The 27,953-nt window shown below is 39.9% G+C and overlaps 2 protein-coding genes across 2 annotated transcripts; one reads left to right on the top strand and one right to left on the bottom strand.

Annotated features, from left to right (window-relative positions):
* The first annotated feature begins 2,589 nt into the window (after positions 1-2,589).
* Positions 2,590-4,529, top strand: chrm4b (cholinergic receptor, muscarinic 4b). Its single transcript, XM_034175576.1, is given in 1 exon segment — positions 2,590-4,529. A coding segment is annotated over 1 exon segment (1,380 nt). The 5' UTR covers positions 2,590-3,024; the 3' UTR covers positions 4,405-4,529.
* Positions 4,530-9,215: 4,686 nt separating this feature from the next.
* Positions 9,216-27,014, bottom strand: mdkb (midkine b). Its single transcript, XM_034175779.1, has 4 exons — positions 26,906-27,014; positions 23,583-23,756; positions 23,198-23,356; positions 9,216-9,818 (listed from the first exon to the last, which is right to left on the bottom strand). Exons 1-4 carry the CDS (start codon positions 26,991-26,993, stop codon positions 9,805-9,807), a joined length of 435 nt encoding a protein of 144 aa, XP_034031670.1. The 5' UTR covers positions 26,994-27,014; the 3' UTR covers positions 9,216-9,804.
* Between the last annotated feature and the right edge of the window lie 939 nt (positions 27,015-27,953).

Genomic DNA, 27,953 nt, shown 5'->3' with positions numbered 1-27,953 from the left:
AGAAGAAGCAGACAAGCTCAGGACCATCTGCTGACACAAATTGTCACCTGGTTTTAGTGGACTTGGTATTTCTTCTGTTTAACATTTGTGTTTCAGGTGTCTCTCAAACACAGTTGTACTGATTTTACTGCGTCAGGATTTTTGCATTGAGTAGTGAGAGTGTTTGTTCTATTCCAGAACCTTCGTCCAACAGTTCCGTATTTATTTTGAAAGGCAATATGTTTTCCTCGTGGAATTGCTCTATGTTCTCAGCTATGTACTTGTATCCTGCACCTTTATCCTTTCTTTTGGAAGAAGCTGGGCATTGCAGAACTTCCTTTGTCACAGACTGACAAAGCACACATTTGTTCCAGTACATATGCACTGGTTCTGATTGGTCAGAAGTGCTAGGAACCGGCTCGTCAATTAACTTAAATGACATTGTATTGATCAACACAAGTAGCAAACAATATCTGAGTGTTCTTCAATAACACACAATCTTACGGCTCTAAAATTCTAAATGCAAGTATGTACAGGTAAATCCAACGATATATAATATGTACAGCAGTGAAACTAGGAATACAGTGGTAATTATATATATATATATATATATATATATATATATATATATATATATATACTACTGAAGAAAACAATAGCTAGTTCAGCTAAACATTGAAACTACACAACAGTAACAGTAACTAGAATGGAGCCAATGTTTACAGAGGCAAGCTCTGTGACAATCACAGACCCATGTGGACTAGGCCATTTCTGAATTGGTACAATGTTTCTTGTATCTTGGGAGTTAATTATTTATTTTTTTTGTCTCCAAAGAAACACAATCACAAGCCCCTGTATGACAAGGCTATTTCGTAATTCAGTGCAGGAAAGTAGCATTCGTCATGATCATAAATTCTGGGTGATTCTTGAGCAAACACGTGCTCTCTCTCCTTCAATGTTCACAATGGCAGTAGGTGGCATTCTAATCTAGGTCAACTGAATTAGGTCAAGGATGGCCAGACTACAGGGTGTGACAATAGCTACATAATTTTATATACAGGGTGGGAATAAACTTGACCATGGAGGTTTTCAACTTGTTTGAAAAATGCTATTACTGTAGATGAACTTCATACCAATGAAGAAATACACTACACATGCAAAAATGTCTATGGCCGCATTGTATGCTCATTATTTTATTTGCTGCCTTGGGACCTTTGTAATGCTACATAAGTTTCATATAGAGTATTGTTAAGTTATATTTATCTATATATGGGATAAGATTGTCTGATATTGAAATATGGATAATTGTACGATTGGTGAAATTTGGCCACCAGGGGGCTTATATAAAATTTCCAACACTTTGATGATAGTTTCCCTGTTGTTCTCTTGAAGTTTGCCAAGTTTCAGAATTTTAGATTAATAAATATAAAAGTTATCCCATTATTAGGATGTGCTTATGATACGGTTAAGCGGCAAAATATTAGTTCCCACAGGCACCACCAGGGGGCTCTGCCAACTTGTTTCCATATCCAGAAATGCTCACCTGGGGTCACTCTACAAGTGTATCAGGTTTCATGTTTTCATACCAAAACCTCACGAAATGATGTCCACACCAGCCTTACATCTCCCGCTAATGAGGATTGTATTTATTTTGATGAATGTGACTTTTCATGAGCAACAAAAAAGTCAAGAAAGTGAAAATGCACATCATAAGATGGTATATAGGAACATGCTGCTATCGTTATAAGTTTGAACCTTAAAACTAAACTCAAACCCCAAGTTTGAAAATTTTATTAGAACACCAAGCCTGGATTGTATAAGTTGATATTTTAGTTTTTGAGAGCTGCCTACTTAACACAGATTTACAGTGCATAACAGCTTGTGTTTCTAAAATTGTGAATGAAGTCCAAGATGTATTCAGTGACTTGGTATCCATGTCCTTGTTCATGTATCCATCCCCTGACTTGTCTCAAGAAAACTGCCTGCAAAAGTGATGATTTATTTCTTATATTTAAAATAAATTTTGGAATATGTTGCATGTTTTAAATGCAGGAATGGATGAAAAATAACAAATGAGAGAGTCAACCACACAAAACATGAAATGTCTTTGGGTCATACTGACTGCAATGGAATAGAAATCAAAGTAAATAGAAGATCATTGTGGTTGTTGCTGTTATTAGGGGCATTATTGTCCCAGATTTGTTTTATTTGGGCTTGTAAATATTGAATGTATTAATTCAAACCTATGTATAATTTTGACTTTCTGCTTTCAGAAAAATCTTAATAAATTAAATCTTATGCACAGGATTCTGGGGGGATTTTCTATTAGATGTGTATGTTGTACAATCATTCATCCCCAGAGAGAGCAGTTTGAAGAAATCATTGAAAGTCCAATGTTGCTATGACATTCATATCTGAGTGCATGTAAACTTGTGACTGCAATTGTATGTATTAAGAAGAAGAAGGGTCTTTATTGTCATTGTACATGCAATGAAATTTGTCCTCTTGATTTAACCCGTCCTAATTACACTTGGACATAATCCAACCACTAGGAGCGGTGAGCAGCTACAGTCTGGGGACCAACTCCAGGTGTAGAGACGCTGCCTTGGTCAGGGGCAGAGAAAAGAGCAGACCCTAAAGAACATGCAAACTCCACACAGAAAGGGACCAGGTGGGAAGCGATCCCATGACCTTCTTGCTGTGAGGCAACAGTGCTAACCACTAAGTCACCGTATTGGCAAGTAACAGATTCCACTTGCTTGTAATTGAAAAAATAACGCAGTAACACAACCTGAACATGAATCTGCACCCTTAAAATTGGGTGAAAACATCAAACATAAAAAGTATTGTAAAGCCAACAAATTCTCCCCAGTCGGACATAAAATCGGACAAAGTGAAAGTCTGTTCTTTCATTTATTGTAGTCATCAAGCTAAAATAACAAAAGCCTTTGAATGCACAAGTATTTATGAACCAGTCTAAAACAGAAACGGATGTAAACTCACTTGTAACAGATAAGTTTGTATTTGTGGCACACTGATAACGTAATGCATCTGTCTGACCGCGTCTGTGTGTTCCAGAAAGTCATGGGTCAAACATCTGAGGCTGTGCTCAACACCTCCGACTGGCTCCGCCCCTGTGATAACGGCTCCTGTCTGTCACACACAGCAGTGGCGTGCCCCTACACCACCACTCAGCTGATCCTTATTGTCATGACAACCATCTCCCTCGGCATGATCACCATCATGGGAAACATGCAGGTAATTTTGTCGATCATAGTAAACCGTCAACTACGAACAATTAACAACTACTTTGTGTTGAGCTTGACGGTGGCTGACCTGATCATCGGTCTGGTTTCCATGAATCTGCATACCCTCTACCTGGTCCAGCATTACTGGCCGCTTGGCTCTATAGCTTGTGATCTGTGGCTTGTTCTGGATTACGTAGTCAGTCACGTATCGGTCTTGAACCTGCTGCTTATCAGTTTAGACAGATAATTCTGTGTAACTCGTCTGCTCACCTACCCTGCTTTGCGCACTGGTAGAATGGCCGGTCTGATGATCAGTGCTGCCTGTATGCTCTCCTTCCTGCTTTGGGCGCCTGCCATCCTCAGCTGGCAGAATGTCAATGGCAAACGTGTTGTTCCCAAAGGAGAGTGTTATATTCACTTGCTAGCCAGCCCTGCTGTAACCCTCGGGACCACGCTGCTCTCCTTTTACCTTCCAGCATTTGTCATGATTGTCTTGTACAGCAGAGTATCTGCTGCCAGTCGTGGTCGTCTGAGGTCAAAGCAAGATTCTGTCACGATGACAAGTCCATCTGCACAAGAGTTCCTCTTGAAAAGAAAGAGCTGGGTTCCTAGTGAGCCAGCAAAAAAGACAGGCTCCAACTCTCTGAACCCATCAGAGTCCAGCACAAAGTCTAGAACACCTCACAAAGCGTCCGGAGGTTCAGACAAGGCATCTGAGCAGACAGATGGATCAGCGATGACATCTCCTGTACAGTGTCATCTTCAGGTTCTTGCCCAACACAGGGAAGAGAGGAAGCCAAACATTACTCCTAAAACAGAACTGGACTGTTCATTCAACACTGAGCACCAGACAAAAACCTCAGCTGCTTTCTATGGTGTTCCCAGCTTCAAGTCTCAGGATAGCAAGAGGCATCGTATGGTGGCTCGTGAGAGGAGGGTTACTAAGACCATTCTAACCATTATGTTGGCTTTCATCTTTACCTGGACTCTGTACAACATCATGGCTGTTGTGGCTACTTTCTGTCACACCTGCATCCCTCACACACTGTGGACCACAGGGTATTGGCTCTGCTACGTCAACAGCACCATCATCCCTGGCTGCTACGCCCTCTGTAACACCACATTCAGGAAAACCTTTTGCAGCCTGCTACGATGCCACAGTACAAAACTACGGTGATACCTGTGCCTGTTCAAAGTCCCGTCGGTGGTCCAGAGCCAGACTGACCTACAATCCAAGTAAGACTTCACCATATGCCACAAGATGTTTGAGGAATGTGACAGATTATGTCTGATTGCGGCTGTGACTGAATGCACACACACACACACACACACACACACACACACACACACACACACACACACACACACACACACACACTTGCTGGTGCACACATAAAGCAGACAGTTTGACTATAAAGTTACTTATGTGTGCACATCATAAAATACAAATGCCAAATCCCCAAAACTGGTAAAACTCTAAGGACATCCAGACGACCACAGTCACAAAAATGTCTACTACGAGCATAAATGAAGTACCAGCCTCAGGAAACAAGAACCAACTGCTAAAGCCAACCATTGTAACGAAGACCTCCACCTTTGACCCTAAAACTATTTGACCTTTGATCACTACTTGACGTTTGATCATTTTCTGCCCTCAATAACTGTGTTATTGTGAAAAACCAAAAGCATCTGGACAGAAATAAGTTCTTTATTGAATTATACCATATATGAAGAAACATGTTATTGTAAAGTACCTTGGCCCTGCAACAGACTGGGATCCTCTCTGGGGTGGTTCTATTGCTTCAACATAATTGAACTGCGCAAAAATAAATACATTCTTTAACTTGACATTTGTCCTGCAGGTAGCTCAGTGGGATTATAGCAGTTGGACTCTGTCCTTGAATAAGACACTTTATTTGCTTTGTCCCCGTACACCCAGGTGTAAATGGAAACAAGTCTTGGCTGGGGAAGGAACCTGTGCTCGACTGGTGTCTTGTCCAGGGACGGTCGTAAACTCTCATCCAGTTCCTGCTACAGTATCCAGGAATAAGCACTGCCACAAAGTATGTCAGGACCAGAATAGGACTTACTACTACTGCTGCTTCTAGGACTTATGTTCTCACCCTTCAGTCACCAAAAAAATCAGGGTTACCACCTGGATCCACATTTAAGATTAGTTCAATTCATTCCCAGTGGTGGACACAGTTCCGCTAATCCGCTAACCGCTAATTAGGGAAGCTAACTTTTTTGTTAGCAGATTAGTTTTTCAGCTAATTTTGAAAACCATCAGCGAACTACTTAGTTCCCGCTACATTTAGTTCAGCTAACTTTCAGTCTGCTAACCTTTTTTTTTTTTTTGCTGGCATAGTGAATAAAAATTAAAAGAAAAGAAAACCCACTGATAAAATACAGCTTGGAAGACAGACTGTGCTATAAATGTCACCTTCACGCTTTCTGTCTGTCTGCATGTTGAAAGTAAATGACTTTTTTGGGGGTGGGTGGCTATGGGTTGCCGCGGATTTTACACCGAGTGCCCTCTGGTGGCCATCTTTGGCCGATGAAAACATCGCCGCACTCGATACAAATACATGTAATTTGGTCACTTTTCAAAGGGGTCAGACTCGTCAATAAAGTTAATTTAATGTACAATGGTTCATTTCAGGTCATCTTAGTGTATAAATCTTGTTGTCTAATGTTGCTGTTAAAAGCAAGTTAGAGACCAAACAAAACCAGCTGATTTCAACAGACAATCAATGCAGCCCGATGTTGTTTTTGACATATTTGGCTTGATAAACAGAGAATAAATGCCACACTGTTTGCTTACACGAAGCTCAAGCAATACTGCAGCTAGATAGCAGAGGTGCTGTTTGTTTGTCCAAAAATCTCCCTGTGACAGAGGAGGAGCTTTTCCTGTTGCACTGTGCTCCTGCTGGAATCCTCTATGGTACTCTGCTGGATTGAAGATCTACCTCACACAGCCTTTTTGGTGTTATTTGAGTTAGATGCTGTCAGTTGTTACCTGTAGCTTGTGGTCACAGTATTTGGTAAAAAAAAACTTTGAGCGTTATTTTGGAGTGTCAGTACAGAAGTACCTTACTCTCACCCACTCATCTTCAACCGCTTACTCTAATTAAGGGTCACGGGAGCCTGGCGCCTATCTCAGCAGTCTTAGGGTGTGAGGCGGGGTACACCCTGGTCAGGACACCAGTCTGTCGCAGGGCCGATGGACGTATCTGGTGATCATAATTCAAATGAAAACTAGCGTGTTGCCTGTGGGGATCCATGGGCTCTAGATTGGGTAGTGTTTATAAAATAAGTAGCTGACATTTTTCAAGGGTGGTAATAAATTGTGCAAAGTTTCTATAATTTTAACTGAAAGTGCAGGAAATTAAAATGAGAAAGTTTTGTTAATAATTGTATTTATTGTTTGGTACATTTTGTTGGTGTCATGTTTTACAACTGGCAAGGGACTGATTAATGGTGATATCAATGTCCATTGTTCACCGTTCTTAGCTAATATCCCTAATTTCTCCAAAAATATTAGTCCTATCAATGTTAGGGTTCTATCTGTTATCAGGTTTTAGTTGTTTTAGTCTGCCTGTTGCCTGTTGGCCCATTTCTCCTCTCTTGTTTCCTTATCTCTGTCTGCTCTTCTCTATTTACTTCCATCTCTATGTTCTCACATTTTTCCAGCTTTTGTTCTGGCATTACATCTGCCTTCTATCAATTTCAAGCATTGTCTTGATATCTGCAGCCCTCTGTGGTTCTGGTAGGTTCCTTACACTTCATGCTGTGTTCTCTGTCAGTATGTAATCTCTGTGCTTCACTTTCTCTATCCCCCCCTGGTGTTTGTTCTGGTCCCTACACTTCTTAGTGTCAATTCTTCCTACCTGTTGGATTCTGCACCTGCTTTTTTATTTGTTTGGGTTTTTTCAGTCACTATCTGTCTTCCTTCAGGTTGCGGGTCCATTGTTATATGCTATTGCTATACTCGCACAGAGGTTGGTTTTCAAATGGCACCCTGCTCATTCCAAGTCCCTGCAATGTCTCCTCTTGTCTTGCCATCTTGTAAGTACACAGTTTGGCTTTGCTCTTTAATTCCTGCTGAGTCTACTTCCTGGAGAAGATTTATGTCTTGCACTCTCCCTCATTTGAAGAAAGAGGAGTTATATTTTTACTCCTACTCTGTTGAGGCAGTAGTTGGACTTTGTTCTTCTTCTGAACATCTTTGTCCCAAGAAGGCTGAGCGTCTGTCTAATTAATACCCACCTTCCTGGCAAGCATGTGTTTGTTTTGTTGGCTGAACTTCCCTTAGAGGAGGAAGTTTCCTCAGCTGGTCCACACAGATACTAAAGGTAATATTTGAGTTTTTGTCTGCACTTCAAGAATAAGTTCCCTGAGTTATTCTGCACAGATATTAAGAGAAAGAATTGTGAGTTTTATCTGCACTGGCTAAAAGAAGATTCCTGCATTTAATAAGAAGATTTCTAAGTTGCTCTGCACCCTTAAGAGAAAGTGCCCTGAGTTGTTCTGCACTGATACCAAAGAAGATATCTGAGTTTTTGTCACTTTAAAAAGAATACCCGAGTTAGGTTTGCACCATTATCAAACAAGATACCTGAGATTTTGTCTGCACTTTAAGTTAAGAAGTATCCTGAGTTTGATTTGTCACCGATACTCAGGATGATACGTCCTGAGTATCGGTGTACCTAATTTCCTGCATACACCTTTTAAAGATTCTTGAGTTTATCTGCACTTTCCAGGAGAGAGTCCTGGGTGACTGCCACACTTTGTAGAAGATGATTCCAGAGTTCCTGTCTACACTTAAGAGCACACCTAAGTTTGGTCTGCATCTTGATTTATATTCTGATTTATGTCAATAAACTGTTCTTTTCTCCATCCCTGTGTCCGGCTGTCCTGCATTGGGGTACGTCTGACTCTGGTCAATGCCTATGGCTGCCAACTGTAACCATCAACTTTCCATTTTCGCGGCGTTCATCTTTGACCCAAAATACATACGCATACCAAATGGAAAATGTCAGCTCTCAACAGTTTCTCCATGATGAAAGTTACACACACAAGATACCACTTGGCTTTTAATATATAGATGATTTACCGCCCCCTGCTGGAATGGCATGTTAGTCGAGAAAGTAACTGACAACATTAGCTAATATCAGTAAATTCTCCAAAAATATTACTCCTATCAATGTTCTGTTAAGGAGTCATCCTTGACTCAAAATACATAAGCATATCAAATGCAAATGTCAGCTCTCGCCAGATTGTCCGTGATCGAAGTTATGCACATGGGCGTACCGAGAGCTTTTTTTTTTTGTCTTTTCCGCATTCTGCTGCAAGCAGGTGCTTCTATTTTTAGACATGCACAAACCGATACGGTGGCGCAAGACATCAAACGCGCTACACTTTTCACCCAGGGTACCGGCAACATGACATTCAACTCACTCATAGCAACGACATGTCACTTAACTAAACTGACCAACTGAACTATAAAAACACAATAAATTAGTAACAGGAACACTGTTAAAGTAACATGAACCACTAACATTTAAAACCCCAAACTCCCATGGTGCATTGCAGCACAACATTCATTGTCTATTGGTTAGCTAAAATTGATCATTTCTGCTAAAATATTTGTCCTTTCAACTTTGTTTTTGCAGCATTCATCCTTGACCCAAAATACATAAGCATACCAAACAGCAAATGTCAATTCTCCCCAGTTTCTCCGTGATCAAAGCCATACATATGCACAAAGAGAACACCTGGCTATTATAACATAGATGGAGCAGCAGCAGTGAAGTGATGCATGTAAAATAATTAACGCTAAAGTTTAATATGGATGTTGTTTATAGCTGATGCACATTTGTGTGGATAGTCAGTGTCAGGTACAGATTTGTAATTTGCTCATTTTGGAGATTCTTGAGCAGACTTATTGTACCCGTACACACTAAAACAGCAAACTCTTCACCAACCCCAACAATTTACAGGATTTGTTTATTTCATTTATACAAGTCTCATCTTGCAGCTTCAATAGTCTGTAGTTCAAAAATAGATTTTTATAGTGGATCTTACCATTACAGATTCATCCAAACATTTCTACATTTTTAAGCTTATTTTTAACAATGTTTTTTCTATCTTTTTTTTTTTTAAGATGAAACTAAAAACATCTAAAAACAGGGCTCTTTAAAACCAGTTATCAAAATCCTGGATCACAGAGGGGCGTTTTCATATCAGAGCTCTGCTTGGTTATTCATTACTCATCAACTACTGTAAAGTGTTTTAGGACTATCAAAAATTCATGGTTTAAAATTTTTTAAAGAAGCTATTAACTATGAGGACATTATCACCTATTAATGGGAATATACTGGAATCTTCCACACTTTAGCAAAACAGCAAAAAAAGAAGCAAAATCTCATCATTCAGATGATAATACAAGAAGAAAAATCAAAAGGATGCTGATGTGATTTGGGAAAAGTCTTTCGGTTTTGTGTTTGATGAGGGACGACTATTGTTCTGCTGGAAGAAAGAAATCTTGTCATCTTTTGCAGCATTTGTCCATCCTTTAGTTCTTCTCTCCTGAAGGAAAAAGTTGTGCACAGTTAAAAGTGTGGTACATTTTTTTGGAGTCATAAAAAGCATTTTCTTTAACACCACTAAAATTTTGTTTCAAAAAGATTCAGTCTTATATGGCCATTACGATCAAAATCCACCTGGTCTGGAAGCTATTTAGAATTTTGACTCACATGGGTTAAGATGAGACATGACACACTTTCTGTGGAAACTTCACAGATGTCGGGGGCAAGAGGCTCAGTGTGACGGCACGCCGTACAAGGACTGAACAACACTGCTGAACTACTGTATGCTCGTGGGAACACTGGCGCCAAATCCTCAAAATCTTTGTTGATTAATGATGTAATTACGGATCATGATTTAGATATGATTGGGTTATGTGTAACCTGGCTCAAACCCACAACTCGGCGTATACATTTAGTCACGTGTCTCGTGGTGTGAAGCGAGGCAGGGGTGTTGCTTTTATTTCTAAATCTAGGTTTTCGTTATTAGGTGTTGAAGGTCACAAATATAATTCATTTGAGCATTTTACTCTCCGCTCTGCCCATGATGCTAAGTACTGTCAGGGTCATAAAACTGGAGCTCAGATATATTATTTTGTCACAGTTTATAGGCCCCTTGGCCCATATTCTGATTTCTTAGATGAATTTGGTGTGTTCACCTCTAGCTTGTCAACTACGTAGTGCAGATAACATCTTGATTATTGGTGACTTTAAGATTCATATAAATAAACCCTCTGATCCCCTCTGCAAATCATTTATGGAAATTGTGGATGCAATGGGATTCCGGCAATGCATTCAGGACCCGATGCACATTAGTGGAAATACCCTGGATTTGGTTCTTGCACGCGGGTTTGCTGTCACAAATATCGACCTCTTGCATCTATGGTCGCTGACCACTTGCTTATCAGGTTTACATTTACGCTGTCGCGTTTAGTGGAACAACAATCTTGTCTACTACTGTGGTGTTGTATTAAACCTTCAACTACAACCCTGGAAAAAAATTATGGAATCACCGGCCTCGGAGGATGTTCATTCAGTTGTTTAATTTTGTAGAAAAAAAAAAGCAGATCACAGACATGACACAAAACTAAAGTCATTTCAAATGGCAACTTTCTGGCGTTAAGAAACACTATAAGAAATCAGGAAAAAAAAAATTGTGGCAGTCAGTAATGGTTACCTTTTTAGACCAAGCAGAGGGGAAAAAAATGTGGAATGACTCAATTCTGAGGAAAAAATTATGGAATCATGAAAAACAAAAGAATGCTCACTAGTATTTTGTTGCACCACCTCTGGCTTTTATAACAGCTTGCAGTCTCTGAGGCATGGACTTAATGAGTGACAAACAGTACTCTTCATCAATCTGGCTCCAACTTTCTCTGATTGCTGTTGCCAGATCAGCTTTGCAGGTTGGAGCCTTGTCATGGACCATTTTCTTCAACTTCCACCAAAGATTTTCAATTGGATTAAGATCCAGACTATTTGCAGGCCATGACATTGACTCTGTGTCTTTTTGCAAGGAATGTTTTCACAGTTTTTGCTCTATGGCAAGATGCATTATCATCTTGAAAAATGATTTCATCATCCCCAAACATCCTTTCAGTTGATGGGATAAGAAAAGTGTCCAAAATATCAACGTAAACTTGTGCATTTATTGATGATGTAATGACAGCCATCTCCCCAGTGCCTTTACCTGACATGCAGCCCCATATCATCGACTGTGGAAATTTACATGTTCTCTTCTGGCAGTCATCTTTATAAATCTCATTGGAACGGCACCAAACAAAAGTTCCAGCATCATCACCTTGCCCAATGCAGATTCGAGATTCATCACTGAATATGACTTTCATCCAGTCATCCACAGTCCACGATTGCTTTTCCTTAGCCCATTGTAACATTGTTTTTTTCTGTTTAGGTGTTAATGATGGCTTTCGTTTAGCTTTTCTGTATGTAAATCCCATTTCCTCTTACAGTTCGGTCACAGACGTTGACTCCAGTTTCCTCCCATTCGTTCCTCATTTGTTTTGTTGTGCATTTTTGATTTTTAAGACATATTGCTTTACGTTTTCTGTCTTGACGCTTTGATGTCTTCCTTGGTCTACCAGTATGTTTGCCTTTAACAACCTTCCCATGTTTGTATTTGGTCCAGAGTTTAGACACAGCTGACTGTGAACAACCAACATCTTTTGCAACATTGCGTGATGATTTACCCTCTTTTAAGAGTTTGATAATCCTCTCCTTTGATTCAATTGACATCTCTCGTGTTGGAGCCATGATTCATGTCAGTCCACTTGGTGCAACAGCTCTCCAAGGTGTGATCACTCCTTTTTAGATGCAGACTAACGAGCAGATCTGATTTGATGCAGGTGTTAGTTTTGGGGATGAAAATTTACAGGGTGATTCCATAATTTATTCCTCAGAACTGAGTGATTCCATATTTTTTTTCCCTCTGCTTGGTCTAAAAAAGTAACCGTTACTGACTCCCACAATTATTTTTCCTGATTTCTTATAGTGTTTCTTAAAGCCAGAAAGTTGCCATTTGAAATGACTTTAGTTTTGTGTCATGTCTGTGATCTGCTTTTTTTCCTACAAAATTAAACAACTGAATGAACATCCTCCGAGGCCGGTGATTCCATAATTATTGCCAGGGGTTGTATGACTGAACTCGAGGCTAGACTAACTGATATTTTAACTTCAAGTTTGGAGAATGCTAAATCAGTAGACAGCCTTGCAGATAACTTAAATTCAGCACTTAAAACCACACTTGATAAGATTGCGCCTCCTCCTTTAACACCACACCATGGGGGGCGCTACGGGGTGCTAGAGCTCCCCCTGGATTTGCCATAGCACCCTCAAGAAAATAATTCCTCATTTATTATTTTAATTTAATTCCATCCCATGTTTTTAAGGCTTGTCTACACTGAAAATGAACTTCTGCTATACAGTCTTTTTCTTTGTCATTTTCAAAAAAGTGTTCCATTCAAGAAATATCTCCGTTCTCACAGATCCAGTGAAACCGCGTGAAAATGCTATAGTACGCATCCCAGGCCTGTATGTAGCGCTAACGCTTCTACATAAAATGGAGAAGACGTGGGGCTAATGTAGCGACGAAAGTAGCACTGGTACCACAGTCTCTTATACAAAGAGACTGGTAGTGTGTTTTTGAAAACATGGCTGTGATTGGTCCATCTGATACGTCGGCCACTATTGGCTGTCACGCCACGCTCTGTGATTGGCTGTGGCGTAACCGCCGAAAATGTCAGTTGGTTCCACTCCTCCAGAGACTGTGGTACCAGTGCTATGTTGTAAACAAAGGCTGCAGCCAATCAGAGAGCGGCGTGTCTCAGCCAATCAGCAAAATGTCAGAATCCTGACTAAAAGTCACGTGACCAAATAACCCGATACCGACTCCTTTGCCTTGGCTGGAGGAGTGGAACCAACTTACGACGAAAGCTAACACTTTAGAAGCTGGCTCACGTGACCTGTTGCCAGGATTCATCATCACAGATGAAAACTGTTCTCTACATGACACCCTTGTTTTGGAAGATGACGTCTGGAAATGCGTTGATTCGTTATGACGGAAATTACTTGTTAAAGGTTTTATTTTTTAAGGTTTTTAAAGAGTTTGAAAGAAGCCCCTTGGCGTCTCTCTGCTCTGGGTGAGTTTCTCAGCCTGAGCTGAAGGACGCCAGCACTTTGTCCCACCAACAAGAAAAAAAAAATAATATGCTAAATTAGACTTAACAACATTACAGAGGCAGGGCGATGACATCATCCTTTCAGTTTTCTGCAGTGAGACACTTATGGTGTTTTCAGATTCATGTGATTAGATTAATATTCCACCCATAAAAGAAAATAAACAATCAACAGAACTGATTGTTTTACACAAAATAAATGTAATGTGATGTTCAGTAACATCACGTTCAACAATGTCATGATAATAATAAGTTTTATTTATAATGCACCTTTCAATTAATAAAAAAAAATGTCAAAGTACTACAGGGGGGAAAAAACAAGGAGAAATAAGATAATGAAAACATAAAATCTTAAGATTAAAAACAGTCACCAGTATGTAATAAAACCAAAAAAATAAAACGACTAAGATGCAACAGAATAAAATTGAGACCTGTGAGAGGCCTGTCTAGAGGGTTTTTTTTTTAACTTCCACAGTCTGTGGAGCCCTCAGATGGTCAGGGAGGGAGTTCCAAATATGGGGGGCAGTTGAACAGAAGCCCCCGTTTCCCATTGGTGCAAGGGGGACGGAGAAGATTAGTGTTATATGAACGGCGGGAATGGGAGGATGTGTGGGGAGTGAGGAGGTCTTTGGGGTATGTGGGGGCATTGCCATGGATGCATTGGTGGGTGATGAGAGTAATCTTAAAATGGATTCTGTAGATGATGGGGAGCCAGTGAAGGTTATGGAATATAGGTGTCATGTGCTCCTGTTTACGTACTCTCCTCAGAATTCTAGCTGCACTGTTTGAATGTATTGGAACCTTTGAAGGTTTTTTCCATAGATCCCAAAGAGCAGGGACTTACAGTAGTCAAGCCCAGAGGAGACAAAGGCATGGACAAGTTTTTCAGCATCAATGATGATGTCGTACTGTAGTGAGTGTAGTTTCAAGTTGCTGAAGTGATTTGGTTTTTGCTGCCCAAATATCCATGAGTGGAATTGGAAATAAGTTAAGTCTGTGTGGCCTAATAAACTACCTGAGGAACAGCAGTAGGCATAGACAAACCAGTGACTCAGTGTAACTCCTGGCAATTAACCCCTCAGAGAACACGGCCTCTGGACAGCAATCAACTCAGTTTTGCTCTTAACCACAACAACAGATGCATTGTGTTGTTATGTTGTTTATGTTCTCTAATGTCATATACCAACACAGAGCAGAGTAGCTACCTAAACTCTGTAAGGGAGTTAGAGTATCTCGTCAATAGTTTTACATCCTCATTGAAGACAACCTTGGATGCTGTAGCTCCTCTGAAAAAGAGAGCTTTAAATCAGAAGTGTCTGACTCCGTGGTATAACTCACAAACTCGTAGCTTAAAGCAGATAACCCGTAAGTTGGAGAGGAAATGGCGTCTCACTAATTTAGAAGATCTTCACTTAGCCTGGAAAAAGAGTTTGTTGCTCTATAAAAAAGCCCTCCGTAAAGCTAGGACATCTTTCTACTCATCACTAATTGAAGAAAATAAGAACAACCCCAGGTTTCTTTTCAGCACTGTAGCCAGGCTGACAGAGTCAGAGCTCTATTGAGCTGAGTATTCCATTAACTTTAACTAGTAATGACTTCATGACTTTCTTTGCTAATTTTAACTATTAGAGAAAAAATTACTCATAACCATCCCAAAGATGTATCGTTATCTTTGGCTGCTTTCAGTGATGCCGGTATTTGGTTAGACTCTTTCTCTCCGATTGTTCTGTCTAAGTTATTTTCATTAGTTACTTCATCCAAACCATCAACATGTTTATTAGACCCCATTCCTGCCAGGCTGCTCAAGGAAGTCCTACCATTATTCAATGCTTCAATCTTAAATATGATCAATCTATCTTTGTTAGTTGGTTATGTACCACAGGCCTTTAAGGTGGCAGTAATTAAACCATTACTTAAAAAGCCATCACTTGTCCCAGCTATCTTAGCTAATTATAGGCCAATCTCCAACCTTCCTTTTCTCTCAAAGATTCTTGAGAGGGTAGTTGTAAAACAGCTAACTGATCACCTGCAGAGGAATGGTCTATTTGAAGAGTTTCAGTCAGGTTTTAGAATTCATCATAGTACAGAAACAGCATTAGTGAAGGTTACAAATGATCTTCTTATGGCTTCGGACAGTGGACTTATCTCTGTGCTTGTTTTGTTGGACCTCAGTGCTGCTTTTGATACTGTTGACCATAAAATTTTATTACAGAGATTAGAGCATGTCATAGGTATTAAAGGCACTGCGCTGCGGTGGTTTGAATCATATTTGTCTAATAGATTACAGTTTGTTCATGTAAATGGGGAATCTTCTTCACAGACTAAAGTTAATTATGGAGTTCCACAAGGTTCTGTGCTAGGACCAATTTTATTCACTTTATACATGCTTCCCTTAGGCAGTATTATTAGACGGTATTGCTTAAATTTTCATTGTTATGCAGATCATACCCAGCTTTATCTATCCATGAAGCCAGAGGATACACAACAATTAGCTAAACTGCAGGATTGTCTTACAGACATAAAGACATGGATGACCTCTAATTTCCTGCTTTTAAACTCAGATAAAACTGAAGTTATTGTACTTGGCCCCACAAATCTTAGAAGCATGGTGTCTAACCAGATCGTTACTCTGGATGGCATTTCCCTGATCTCTAGTAATACTGTGAGAAATCTTGGAGTCATTTTTGATCAGGATATGTCATTCAAAGCGCATATTAAACAAATATGTAGGACTGCCTTTTTGCATTTACGCAATATCTCTAAAATCAGAAAGGTCTTGTCTCAGAGTGATGCTGAAAAATTAATTCATGCATTTATTTCCTCTAGGCTGGGCTATTGTAATTCATTATTATCAGGTTGTCCTAAAAGTTCCCTAAAAAGCCTTCAGTTGGTTCAGAATGCTGCAGCTAGAGTACTGACGGGGACTAGCAGGAGAGAGCATATCTCACCCGTGTTGGCCTCTCTTCATTGGCTTCCTGTTAATTCTAGAATAGAATTTAAAATTCTTCTTCTTACTTATAAGGTTTTGAATAATCAGGTCCCATCTTATCTTAGGGACCTCGTAGTACCATATTACCCCATTAGAGCGCTTCGCTCTCAGACTGCAGGCTTACTTGTAGTTCCTAGGGTTTGTAAGAGTAGAATGGGAGGCAGAGCCTTCAGCTTTCAGGCTCCTCTCCTGTGGAACCAGCTCCCAATTCAGATCAGGGAGACAGATACCCTCTCTACTTTTAAGATTAGGCTTAAAACTTTCCTTTTCGCTAAGGCTTATAGTTAGGGCTGGATCAGGTGACCCTGGACCATCCCTTGGTTATGCTGCTTTAGACGTAGACTGTGGGGGGGTTCCCATGATGCACTGTTTCTTTCTCTTTTTGCTCCGTATGCATCACTTTGTATTTAATCATTAGTGATCGATCTCTGCCCCCCTTCACAGCATGTCTTTTTCCTGGTTCTTTCCCTCAGCCCCAACCAGTCTCAGCAGAAGACTGCCCCTCCCTGAGCCTGGTTCTGCTGGAGGTTTCTTCCTGTTAAAAGGGAGTTTTTCCTTCCCACTGTAGCCAAGTGCTTGCTCATAGGGGGTCGTTTTGACCGTTGGGGTTTTTCATAATTATTGTATGGCCTTGCCTTACAATATAGAGCGCCTTGGGGCAACTGTTTGTTGTGATTTGGCGCTATATAAGAAAAAAGTTGATTGATTGATTGATTATGAAGACATCAATGGTAGGTGAAAGATTTTCTCTCTGCCTGCTGACATTTTTTTTTTCCTCCTGAGGCTATAGGCTACATGTGGAGGTCTGTGAATATTTGTATTGAACAGAAGCCTAGGTTTGTGTATGTGATTTTGGTCATTCTGTATGTCATTAGTGACTGTCGCAGATCAGAATGTGGCTATGTGTACGCACACCCGTGAATGTGACAGTGGTGTAGTAGAGAGCCGTCGTGACATATGAGCCCATAGCACCCTCATAAAAATGCCAAGCTCCCCCACAGCACCTGCAGAAAAATATCTCTGGAGCCACCACTGGGCCATGCCCTCCCAAGGCCTGGTCACTTTGGTTCAATGGTTACTTGCATAACCTTAGGCAGAAGGCTAGAGGTTTGGAATGGAAATGGCGTAGTTCCAAATTAGAGGTGTTCTGCCTTGTGTGGCGGGATGCTATTTTAGATTATATGCATGCACTACTGGCCACAAAGTGGGCCTATAATTCTGATTTGATTAGTAAAAGCAAACATAACTCAAAACATAAAAGTTTTTGTTTGACATGGTAGCATTTCTCATTCATGGACGGCCACCTGTTAGTCATTCTCCCTTTTCAGCACAGGACTTCTTGGATTATTTCAAGTATAGAAGATATTAGGTTGAGCATATCTCAGCATGCCTTGGCTCAGCCATTAAACCCTGCTAAGGAGGTGGATGCTACTACTGAGGTGTTACCTAGATTCACCAAATTTAATAGTATTTCATTAGACGTGCTGATGAAACTTGTGGCGTCTACAAAAAGCACAACCTGTTTATTTGGTCCTATACCAACAAAAATGTTTAAGGACCTGTGGCCCATTCTTGGACCAACTGTGCTGGAAATTATTAATCTGTCATTAACCTCTGGATCTGTCCCGAAATGTTTTAAATCTGCAGTGATTAAACCATCACTCAAGAAATCAAATCTTGACCCTAGTGTATTGAATAATTACAGGCCAATATCAAATCTATCATTCTGTTCCAAAATTTTGGAAAAGGTGGTTTCACAGCAGCTCATAGACCACCTGTGTTTTGTATAATAACACTACCTCTAACCTTAGTGACATGAGATTCAGGGTTCCACAGGGATCCGTTTTAGGCCCCTTGCTTTCTCTTGGGCGTATACTGCGACGTTTTGTGATTGCCTTTCATTGTTGTGCTGATGATACTCAGCTGTACATGCTGATAACTGCAGGAAATCTCATTCCCATAAAATCCCTGGAGGACTGTCTTCTATCAGTGAGAAGCTGGATGTCTAGTAACTTCCTACCTTTAAACTCTGATAAGACTGAAATGCTGGTTCTTGGTCCAGCGAGACATCGACATCAAATTGACCAGCTGGCACTCAACCTGGTTTCATGTGTCAAACATCATATGGACAAAGTGAAGAACCTTGGGGTAATTTTTGATCCCACGTTGTCCTTTGACCTCCACATCAGGGATGTTACTAGGACTGCTTTTTTCCATCTGCAAAATATAGTGAGGATATGCCCTACCCTGTGTATGGCTGATGCTGAGACCCTGATTAATGCTTTTGTTTCTTCTAGATGAGATTATTGCAATGTCCTATTTTCAGGGTTACTGTAGTCCAGAATTAGGGGTCTTCAGCTGGTTCAGAACGCTGCTCCCAGAATTTGGACACCAAGCAGAAGGATTAACTGATTCCATCTGCTCAAAGTGACATTAATCAGTGAAATCACCTGGGGGAGTCAGTGGCTGCAAAGAAAACCTGCACCCTCTTGGCCCTTTCTAGAACAAGTTGCCCACCCCTGATTTACACCCCTGTGTAATTCTTCAATTAACCCCTACCTGGCTGCCTATTGAAAATTCAAGTGACCAATCAGCTTCTTTTTTTTTCGTGTCTAAGAATTCGTGTCTATGGATTATTTGTGCCAAATTTGATGTTTGTATCACCATTTGCAGGATTCCACTCTAGAAATTCTCTTATCTGCTGCACTATACAATGAGGAAAATAAGTATTTGAACACCCTGCGGTTTTGCAAGTTCTCCCACTTAGAAATCATGGAGGGGTCTGAAATTTTCATCTTAGGTGCATGTCCACTGTGAGAGACATAATCTAAAAAAAAAAAAAAAAAAAAATCCAGAAACCACAATGTATGATTTTTTAAATAATTTATTTGTATGTTACTGCTTGTATGTTACTGTTATTGTTGTTTGAACACCTACCAACCAGCAGATGATTACATTAGTAACACATGATGCTGTCATGGTTTAAAATCCTGCAGAGCAGCAAGGTCCCCCTGCTCAAGCCAGCACATGTCCAGGCCCATTTGAAGTTCACCAGTGACCATCTGGATGATCCAGAGGAGGCATGGGAGAAGGTCATGTGGTCAGATGAGACCAGAATAGAGCTTTTTGGAATCAACTCCACTTACCATGTTTAGAGGATGAGAACAACCCCAAGAAAACCATCCCAACCGTGAAGCATGGGGGTGGAAACATCATACTCTGGGGGTGCTCTTCTGCAAAGGGGACAGGACGACTGCACCGTATTGAAGGGAGGATGGATGGGGTCCTGTATTGTGAGATTTTGGCAAACAACCTCCTTCCCTCAGTAAGAGCATTGAAGATGGGTCATGGCTGGGTCTTCCAGCATGATAATGACCCCAAACACAGAGCCAGGGCAACTAAGGAGGGACTCCGTAAGAAGCAGGGAGGGACTTTGCTGGGGATTCTTGCAAATAAATTAGCTTCACACAGGCGTCTTCTGTCACAGCACTTACAGGTTACTCCAGACTGTCTTTGATCATCCCGGAGCTGATCAATGGGTGAGCCTTTGCCATTCTGGATATTCTTCTATCCATTTTTGGTTGATTCTTAGACTACGGGCACTTATGTCCTTTGATCATATTGTATGAAAAACAGAAAAAAGGGGAAATTTCACACTTTTATAGTTATCTTTACAATGAAAGTGTTAAGAAATTTTGTTCTAGTAGTCTATGATGACTTTTTCACCTTTTTTCAGCATCATTATATGCAAATATTGCCGTTTTGTGCTTGTCCCACACCCAGGCTTTTGATCTTCAATGATAAAAATGAATGGTAAAGAAATTTTTTTTCTAATGTTTCTTGTAGTGAATTCATATAGAAAATGATTTTTCTCTACTGCAACATCTCACCTTTCTGATTTTTGCCTCTTTTGCTTGTTGTGATTTTTTTTTTTTAACAAAATGTAGTTGTCCCACACTATTGCTGTAATTTCCACCACAACACTGTAATGTCCCTAAACAGTTTGTATGAAAGATTGTTTGGGTAGTTTCTACGGAGATAAACAGTGATATCAGATCACATGTATATAGCACCAAATCACAACAGTTGCCCCAAGGTGCTTTATATTGTAAGGCAAATGGTGTGGTGGAAATTACATTTACAAGGCCAATAGTGCCCGTAGTTAAAGAATCACCCTTTTATGGTTGTTTTCCGTTTTCTTCCATGCGTCTTTGGTTTTTTGTCCATTTTAAAGCATTGGAGGTCATTGTAGATGAACAACCTATAATTTTTTGCACCTGCGTATAAGTTTTCCCCTCTCCAATCAACTTTTTAATCAAACTACGCTGTTCTTCTGAACAATGTCTTGAACATCCCATTTTCCTCAGGCTCAAAGAGAAAAGCATGTTCAACAGGTGCTGGCTTCATCCTTAAAGAGGGTACACCTGATTCACACCTGTTTGTTCCACAAAATTGATGAACTCACTGACTGAATGCCACACTACTATTATTGTGAACACCCCCTTTTCTACTTTTTTTTTTTTTTTTTTTTTACTAATAGCCCGATTTCATAGCCTTAAGAGTGTGCATATCATGAATGCTTGGTCTTGTTGGATTTGTGAGAATCTACTGAATCTACTGGTTCCTTGTTTCCCATGTAACAATAAGAAATATACTCAAAACCTGGATTAATCTTTTTAGTCACATAGCACTATTATTCTGAACACTACTGTATATGAGATGTAAGATGCTGCTCCTCAGTGTTTCTCAATTGCTCTCAAAAGTATTGGAACACTTGGTATTTCACACTTTTTAAATTGTTTATTCCATTTCAAATACATTTTTTTTTCTAAAATGATCTCCTTTAAACTGAAAGCAAATCTCTATGACTTGATATAAATTAATTCAAAAATATGAAATCCAGCTTCCTGATGAAATGGTGTAGAGGAGGATTTTCTTAAAAAGAAGACCTGAAAGTTCAGTTACAATTTGACAGAAAGTACATTTGAGATGAAAGCCTAGATTCGATGTTTTGGTCAAAGAAACGTTTGTATTTCTTCATAATTGATGTAAACATAATTGATGTAAAGTCCAAGACATATTCAGTGACTTGGAAATGTTCATGTTTCCATCGTTTGACTTGTCTGAAGAAAACTGGCAATAAAACTGATTATTATTTACAGGTTTTATCAAGTTTTAGAGATTTGCTTTTCATTTGAGTTTGAGGACGATAATTTAATTTCAGTTTAAGTTTAGGGCCCTGTCACACTTAGCACAAATGAGCAGGAATCAAGCAAAATCAGGTGGAATTGGGGGAAAAAAGGCCAAATTTGAGATGCAGTATATTTTTTAATTAACTTATATCAAGTTTTAGAGATCTGCTTTCAGTTTGAGTTAAGGAAGATAATTTTGGACATTTTTTTTTTCTTTGTATTTTTTTTTTTTTTTTTTTTTGTATTTGAAATAACAAGTAGCAGGGGTGGTGGCCAAGTGGTTAATGCGCTTGGTTTCAGTTCAGAAGGCTCCGGGTTCAAATCCCACCCCTGCCACATTTCTCCATGTAATGTGGAGTTGCGTCAGGAAGGGCATCCGGCGTAAAACCTGTGCCAATTCAACATGCAGATCCAACTTGGATTTGCTGTGGCGACCCCGAGTGCAAACAAGGGAGCAGCCGAAGGGACTTACTTTTTAATTGAAATAACAAGTGTTCCAATACTGTTGGAGGGCACTGTAGGTGCGCCAAGCTTATGGCATCATATTCAAGAAGACTTGAGGTTGTAATTGCTGCTAAAGGTGCATGAGTAAAGTATTGAGCAAAGGGTGTGAATACCTATGTATATGTAATTTCCTAGTTTTTATTTTTAATAAATTTGTTTTTTTTTTTTAAACTTTCTTCATGTTGTCATTATGGGATGTTGTGAGTAGAATTGTTTCAACAAGACAATGACCCCAAGCACACAAGTAAACAAGCAAAATCTTGGTTCCAAACCAACAAAATTAATGCCTCGCAGATGTGAAGAAATCATGAAAAACTGTGGTTATATAACTAAATACTAGTTTAGTGATTCACAGGATTGCTAAAAAAGCAGTTTGAACATAATAGTTTTGAGTTTGTAGCGTCAACAGCAGATGCTACTATTATTGTGAACACCCCCTTTTCTACTTTTTTTTTTTACTAATAGCCCAATTTCATAGCCTTAAGAGTGTGCATATCATGAATGCTTGGTCTTGTTGGATTTGTGAGAATCTACTGAATCTACTGGTACCTTGTTTCCATGTAACAATAATAAATATACTCAAAACCTGGATTAATCTTTTTAGTCACATAACACTACTATTATTCTGAACACTACTGTATGTTGTGGTTTTACACGCTGCACAATTCATGTTAATCAATCAGGTGAGAAACAAGACCCATTTTTAACCTAAATGTTGCAGAATTAAATGAAGACTTGATTATCCCATTAGTAATAATAATATTAAATTAAACAATCGGATCACTGACATTTGGGCAGTGGTCCTGTGTTGTTTGCACTTGTGCGCCACTCCTTTGGAAATCTGTCAGTTAGGCAGTTTCATATAAACCATCCTTTTAATTAGTAATAAATAAACGTTCACTCCACAGGAAAATGGACCAATTTTTCCAAACTGGGTGGCTCTGGTTTAGACAGAAGATAAACTGACAGGTTTTGTGGTGTCAGTGGTGGAGAGCGGAGGTCTTACCTTTTGTTTTCTTGGCTTTAGGGGAGCATGGTTTGGACACTTTGATGGTACTTTGACACTCTGCGTTGTACATCACCCTCTTCAGGCTTCCTGACCGGCTCTTCGTGTTGGTGGCAGCATCACAGGCTCCCCAAGAGCCAAACTTATACTTACAGTCGCCTAGTTAAAAAACAAAACACAGAAATATGGTTTTATTTTCCACTTAAAGTGAACCAGAATTGAAAAACAGAATTACAAACTGGTTTTATGAAATTTTATGACCAAAATAAAGAGAAAAGTGCTTCTCAGAGTTTATAAGGATAATAGACTGTTGATGTAATGGTTTGTTGACACACAGTGTTTTTGTCAGAGGTGTGTGTGTGAAGGAGATTGCTTTGGGTCCTACTGATGTCCTTCTTCCAGTTGCAGAAGATCTTGCACGGGATCTTGTCAGTGTGGTCCTTACAGGTCACCTCCCTCAGACCCTCCCCACAGTCACCGCTTTTCGGAACACATTTTCCATACTTGATTTCTGCAGGGACACATTCTGAGACAGACTTTGACTTGTCATGTCTGCCACCTGATTGAACAGAGAGACAAAGACACACAGATGTGCCTGATGTCAGAGTAACACCGAGAACCAGTCCACTGAAATCTACAAACCAGAGCCTCATTCATCAAACTGTATGTGTCTGTGTGCTATCAACATTTAGTATGTGTGTAAGCACAAAAAAATCCCTATTTTTCAAACAGGTGAGTGCCAGTTGGACACACATCACTAAATATCAGCATCCCACATGTTCTAAAGCACATGCTTGTGCACATTCATTTTGGCTCTAGATTATGGAACAAGTTACCTCCTGATTTATTTGCTATAGACTTAGACTGCTGGGGGGTTTCCCATGATGCACCCAGTGTTTCTTTTTATTCACCTCTTTTTGCTCTGTATGCACCACTCTGCTTTTAGTCATTAGTGATTGATCTCTGCTGTCTTCCACAACATGTCTTTTTCCTGATTCTCTCCCCTCAGCCCCAACCAGTCCCAGCAGAAGACTGCTCCTCCCTGAGCCTGGTTCTGCTGGAGGTTTCTTCCTGTTAAAAGGGAGTTTTCCTTCCCACTGTCGCCAAGTGCTTGCTCATATGGGGTCGTTTTGACCGTTGGGGTTTTTTCTGTAATTATTGTATGGCTTTTGCCTTACAATATAAATCGCCTTTGGGGCAACTGTTTGTTGTGATTTGGTGCTATATAAATAAAATTGATTTGAATTGATTTACGGATTATTTCTGACAGTTCATGACTCCAAGAACTGTGTTCAACAAATCCACTTTTTAAATCAAAGCTCAAGACTTATAGTGCATCCAGAAGTATTCACAGCACTGCACCTTTTTCCAAAATGGATGAAATACATTTTTTTCCTTCAAAATTCCACACACAATACCCCATAATGACAATGGGAAAAAGTTTTACTTCTTTTTTTTGAGATTTTTGCTAATTTATTAATAGTTAAAAAAAACCTATTTTTCAATTTATTTTCATTTATATAGCACCAAATCACAACAGAGTTGCCTCAAAGCGCTTCACACAGGTAAGGTCTAATCTTACCAACCCCCAGAGCAACAGTGGTAAGGAAAAACTCCCTCTGAGGAAGAAACCTTAAGCAGACCAGACTCAAAGGGGTGACCCTCTGCTTGGACCATGCTACAAACATAAGGGTGATTCTCAGACTAGGGGCACTTATGTCCTTTGATCATATTGTATGAAAAACAGAAAAAAAGGGGAAATTTCACACGTTTATAGTTGGGTGATTCTTTAATTACGGGCACTATTGGCCTTGTAAATGTAATTTCCACCACACCATTGCCTTACAATATAAAGCACCTTGGGGCAACTGTTTGTTGTGATTTGGCGCTATATACATGTGCTCTGATGTCACTGTTTATCTCCATAGAAACTACCCAAACAATCTTTCATACAAACTGTTTAAAGGGGCATTACAGTGTTGTGGTGGAAATTACGGCAATAGTGTGGGACAACTTAAAACACTATAAAGATAACTATAAAAGTGTGAAATTTCCCCTTTTTTCTGTTTTTCATACAATATGATCAAAGGACATAAGTGCCCGTAGTCTAAGAATCACCCAGTTATCTTTACAATGAAAGTGTGTTAAGAGTAGTCTATGATGACTTTTTCACCTTTATTCAGCATCATTATATGCTAATATTGCCTTTTTTGTGCTTGTCCCACACCCAGACTTTTGATCTTCAATGATAAAAATGAATGGTAAAGAAACGTTTTTTCTAATGTTTTAAAATATCTCTGAATAAAATATCAGTAAAATAATCAAAACATAATTGGGGTATTCAATGTCATACAACTGTTCTGATTTTTTTTTTTTAAACAAAATGTAGTTGTCCCACACTATTGCCGTAATTTCCACCACAACACTGTAATGTTCCTAAACAGTTTGTATGAAAGATTGTGTGGGTAGTTTCTATGGAGATAAACAGTGACATCAGAGCACATGTATATAGCGCCAAATCACAACAAACAGTTGCCCCAAGGTGCTTTATATTGTAAGGCAATGGTGTGGTGGAAATTACATTTACAAGGCCAATAGTGCCCGTAGTTTAAGAATCACCCATAAATTACAGAACAATCCATGGAAGAATATACAAGAAATGCTACTGGCATATTGGCCCTAAGAAATCACGCGTACTTAAGTATTCACAGCCTTTGTCATGATGGTCAAAATTGAGCTCAGGTGCATCCTGTTTCCACTTATCATCCTTGAGGTGTTTCTATAGCTTAATTGGAGTCCACTTGGGGTAAATTCAGTTGATTGGACATGATTTAGAAAGACACACACCTGTCTACATATAAGGTCCCACAGTTGACAGTGCATGTCAGAGCACAAACCAAGCACGAAGTCAAAGGAATTGTCTGCAGACCTCTGAGACAGGATTGTCTTGAGACACAAATCTGAGGAAGGGTGCAGAAACATTTCTGCTGCTTTGAAGATTGTTCAGATCCACCAAGTCTCTTCTTAGAGCTGGTTGCCGGTCTAAACTGACTGATTGGGGAGAAGGGCCTTAGTCAGGGAGGTGACCAAGAACCCAATGGTCACTCTGTCAGAGCTCCAGCATTCCTCTGTGGAGAGAGGAGAACCTTCCAAAAGGACAACCATCTCTGCAGCAATCCATCAATCAGGCCTGTATGGTAGAGTGGCCAGACAGAATTCACTCATTAGTAAAAGGCACATGGCAGCCCACCTGGAGTTTACAAAAAGGCACCCGAAGGACTCTCAGACCATGAGAAACAAAATTCTCTGGTCTGATAATGCAGAGATTGAACTCTTTGGTGTGAGTGTCAGGTGTCATGTTTGGAGGAAACCAGGCACCATCCCTACAGTGAAGCATGATGGTGACAGCATCATGCTATGAGGATGTTTTTTTAGCAGCAGGAACTGCGAGACTAGTCAGGATTGATGGAAAGTTGAATGCAGCAATGTACAGAGACATCCTGGATGAAAACCTGCTCCCTCATCCAAACACACGCAAGTTAGGTGACATGGACACTTCAAAATGAGTGTGTGGATGTTTATCTATATATGTGGCCCTGTGACCCTGGCTCTTGCCCTATGACTGCTGGGATAGGCTCCAGCCCCCCGTGATCTTTTATTGTAGTGAATTCATATAGAAAATGATTTTTCTGTACTGCAACATCTCACCTTTCTGATTTTTGCCTCTTTTGCTGGCCTCGGAGGTCACCGTCAGGGCCAGGAGCAGCAGCAGCGTCACAGAGAAAAAACTTTGCATTCTATAGGCACAACCACAATTCAACAGTCAGAAAATAAGACACAGAGGACTCTGCATTCATGTCTCCTAGAAATTTAGTTGGTATCTCCCTAATGCAAATATTTTCTCAGTTGTCCATTTCTGGTCCACCAGCTGTCGTCGTCACGCCAGTGTGGTTTTACTTCAGGCTGTACTATATTAAATGGGCTGCATTTCTATCAATCAATCAATTTTTTTATATAGCGCCAAATCACAACAAACAGTTGCCCCAAGGCGCTTTCTACAGCACATTTCCATCAGATGCATCACATTCACATAAAATCTCCACCAGATGAAGGTCATGCAGGTACACAGGAACTTGAGGATTAAGGACTTTGCTCAAGGGTATGTTTGAGTTGTTTGTCTGATGAAGAATTGAATCAAATACTCTCTGGTCATAAGCCCACCTCTCTAACCTCCTGGTCACCACCCTATTGCTTGGATCCAGTTGTGCAGGATATGTACAGTGAGCCAACAATGCACATCATCACTAAGAGTGAAGCACAAAAGAAAACAAACAAAGAAACCAAAACTAATCAGTGAACACTGACAGTAGCAAACATTCTCATGATTAAGTTGTGCAGGTCACATGAACTGAGCCAAGGAGAGACATCTTCACTAACAGTGAAATACAAAAATTAATAAATGACAAACCATGACCAATTAAAAAGAAAACAGTGAAAGTTATGAGATGATGTACACAACTATGTACATCATCTAAAAAACTGCTTGAACTTGGAGCCCAGTCTCCATCAACCTCACACAAATGTGGAAAAATTACATGTATAGGAAAAAAAAAGACACAGTAAGAGTCTCGTGAACAGTGAGTTAAAGAGGATGAACCTCACCATGACTGAAAAAGAACAAACAAACGGGTCAACAAACACAGACCAATGAATGGGTTATTCTTAGACTACGGGCACTTATTATGTCCTTTGATCA

This window comes from Thalassophryne amazonica, chromosome 8 (genome assembly GCF_902500255.1).
Source record: "Thalassophryne amazonica chromosome 8, fThaAma1.1, whole genome shotgun sequence".
Taxonomy (NCBI): domain Eukaryota; kingdom Metazoa; phylum Chordata; class Actinopteri; order Batrachoidiformes; family Batrachoididae; genus Thalassophryne; species Thalassophryne amazonica.
Note: the sequence above shows the minus strand (reverse complement) of the source record. Positions and strands in the feature narration are given on the sequence as shown.

Bases quoted from the DNA above. Each gene is read 5' to 3' on its own strand.
- mdkb (XM_034175779.1), bottom strand. From the start codon at position 26,993: ATGCAAAGTTTTTTCTCTGTGACGCTGCTGCTGCTCCTGGCCCTGACG. The intron at 23,757-26,905 runs GTGAGATGTTGC...CTGTTCAATCAG, and splicing joins AAGAGGCAAAAATCAGAAAG to GTGGCAGACATGACAAGTCA. The intron at 23,357-23,582 runs GTAGGACCCAAA...TTTTTTAACTAG, and splicing joins CAACTGGAAGAAGGACATCA to GCGACTGTAAGTATAAGTTT.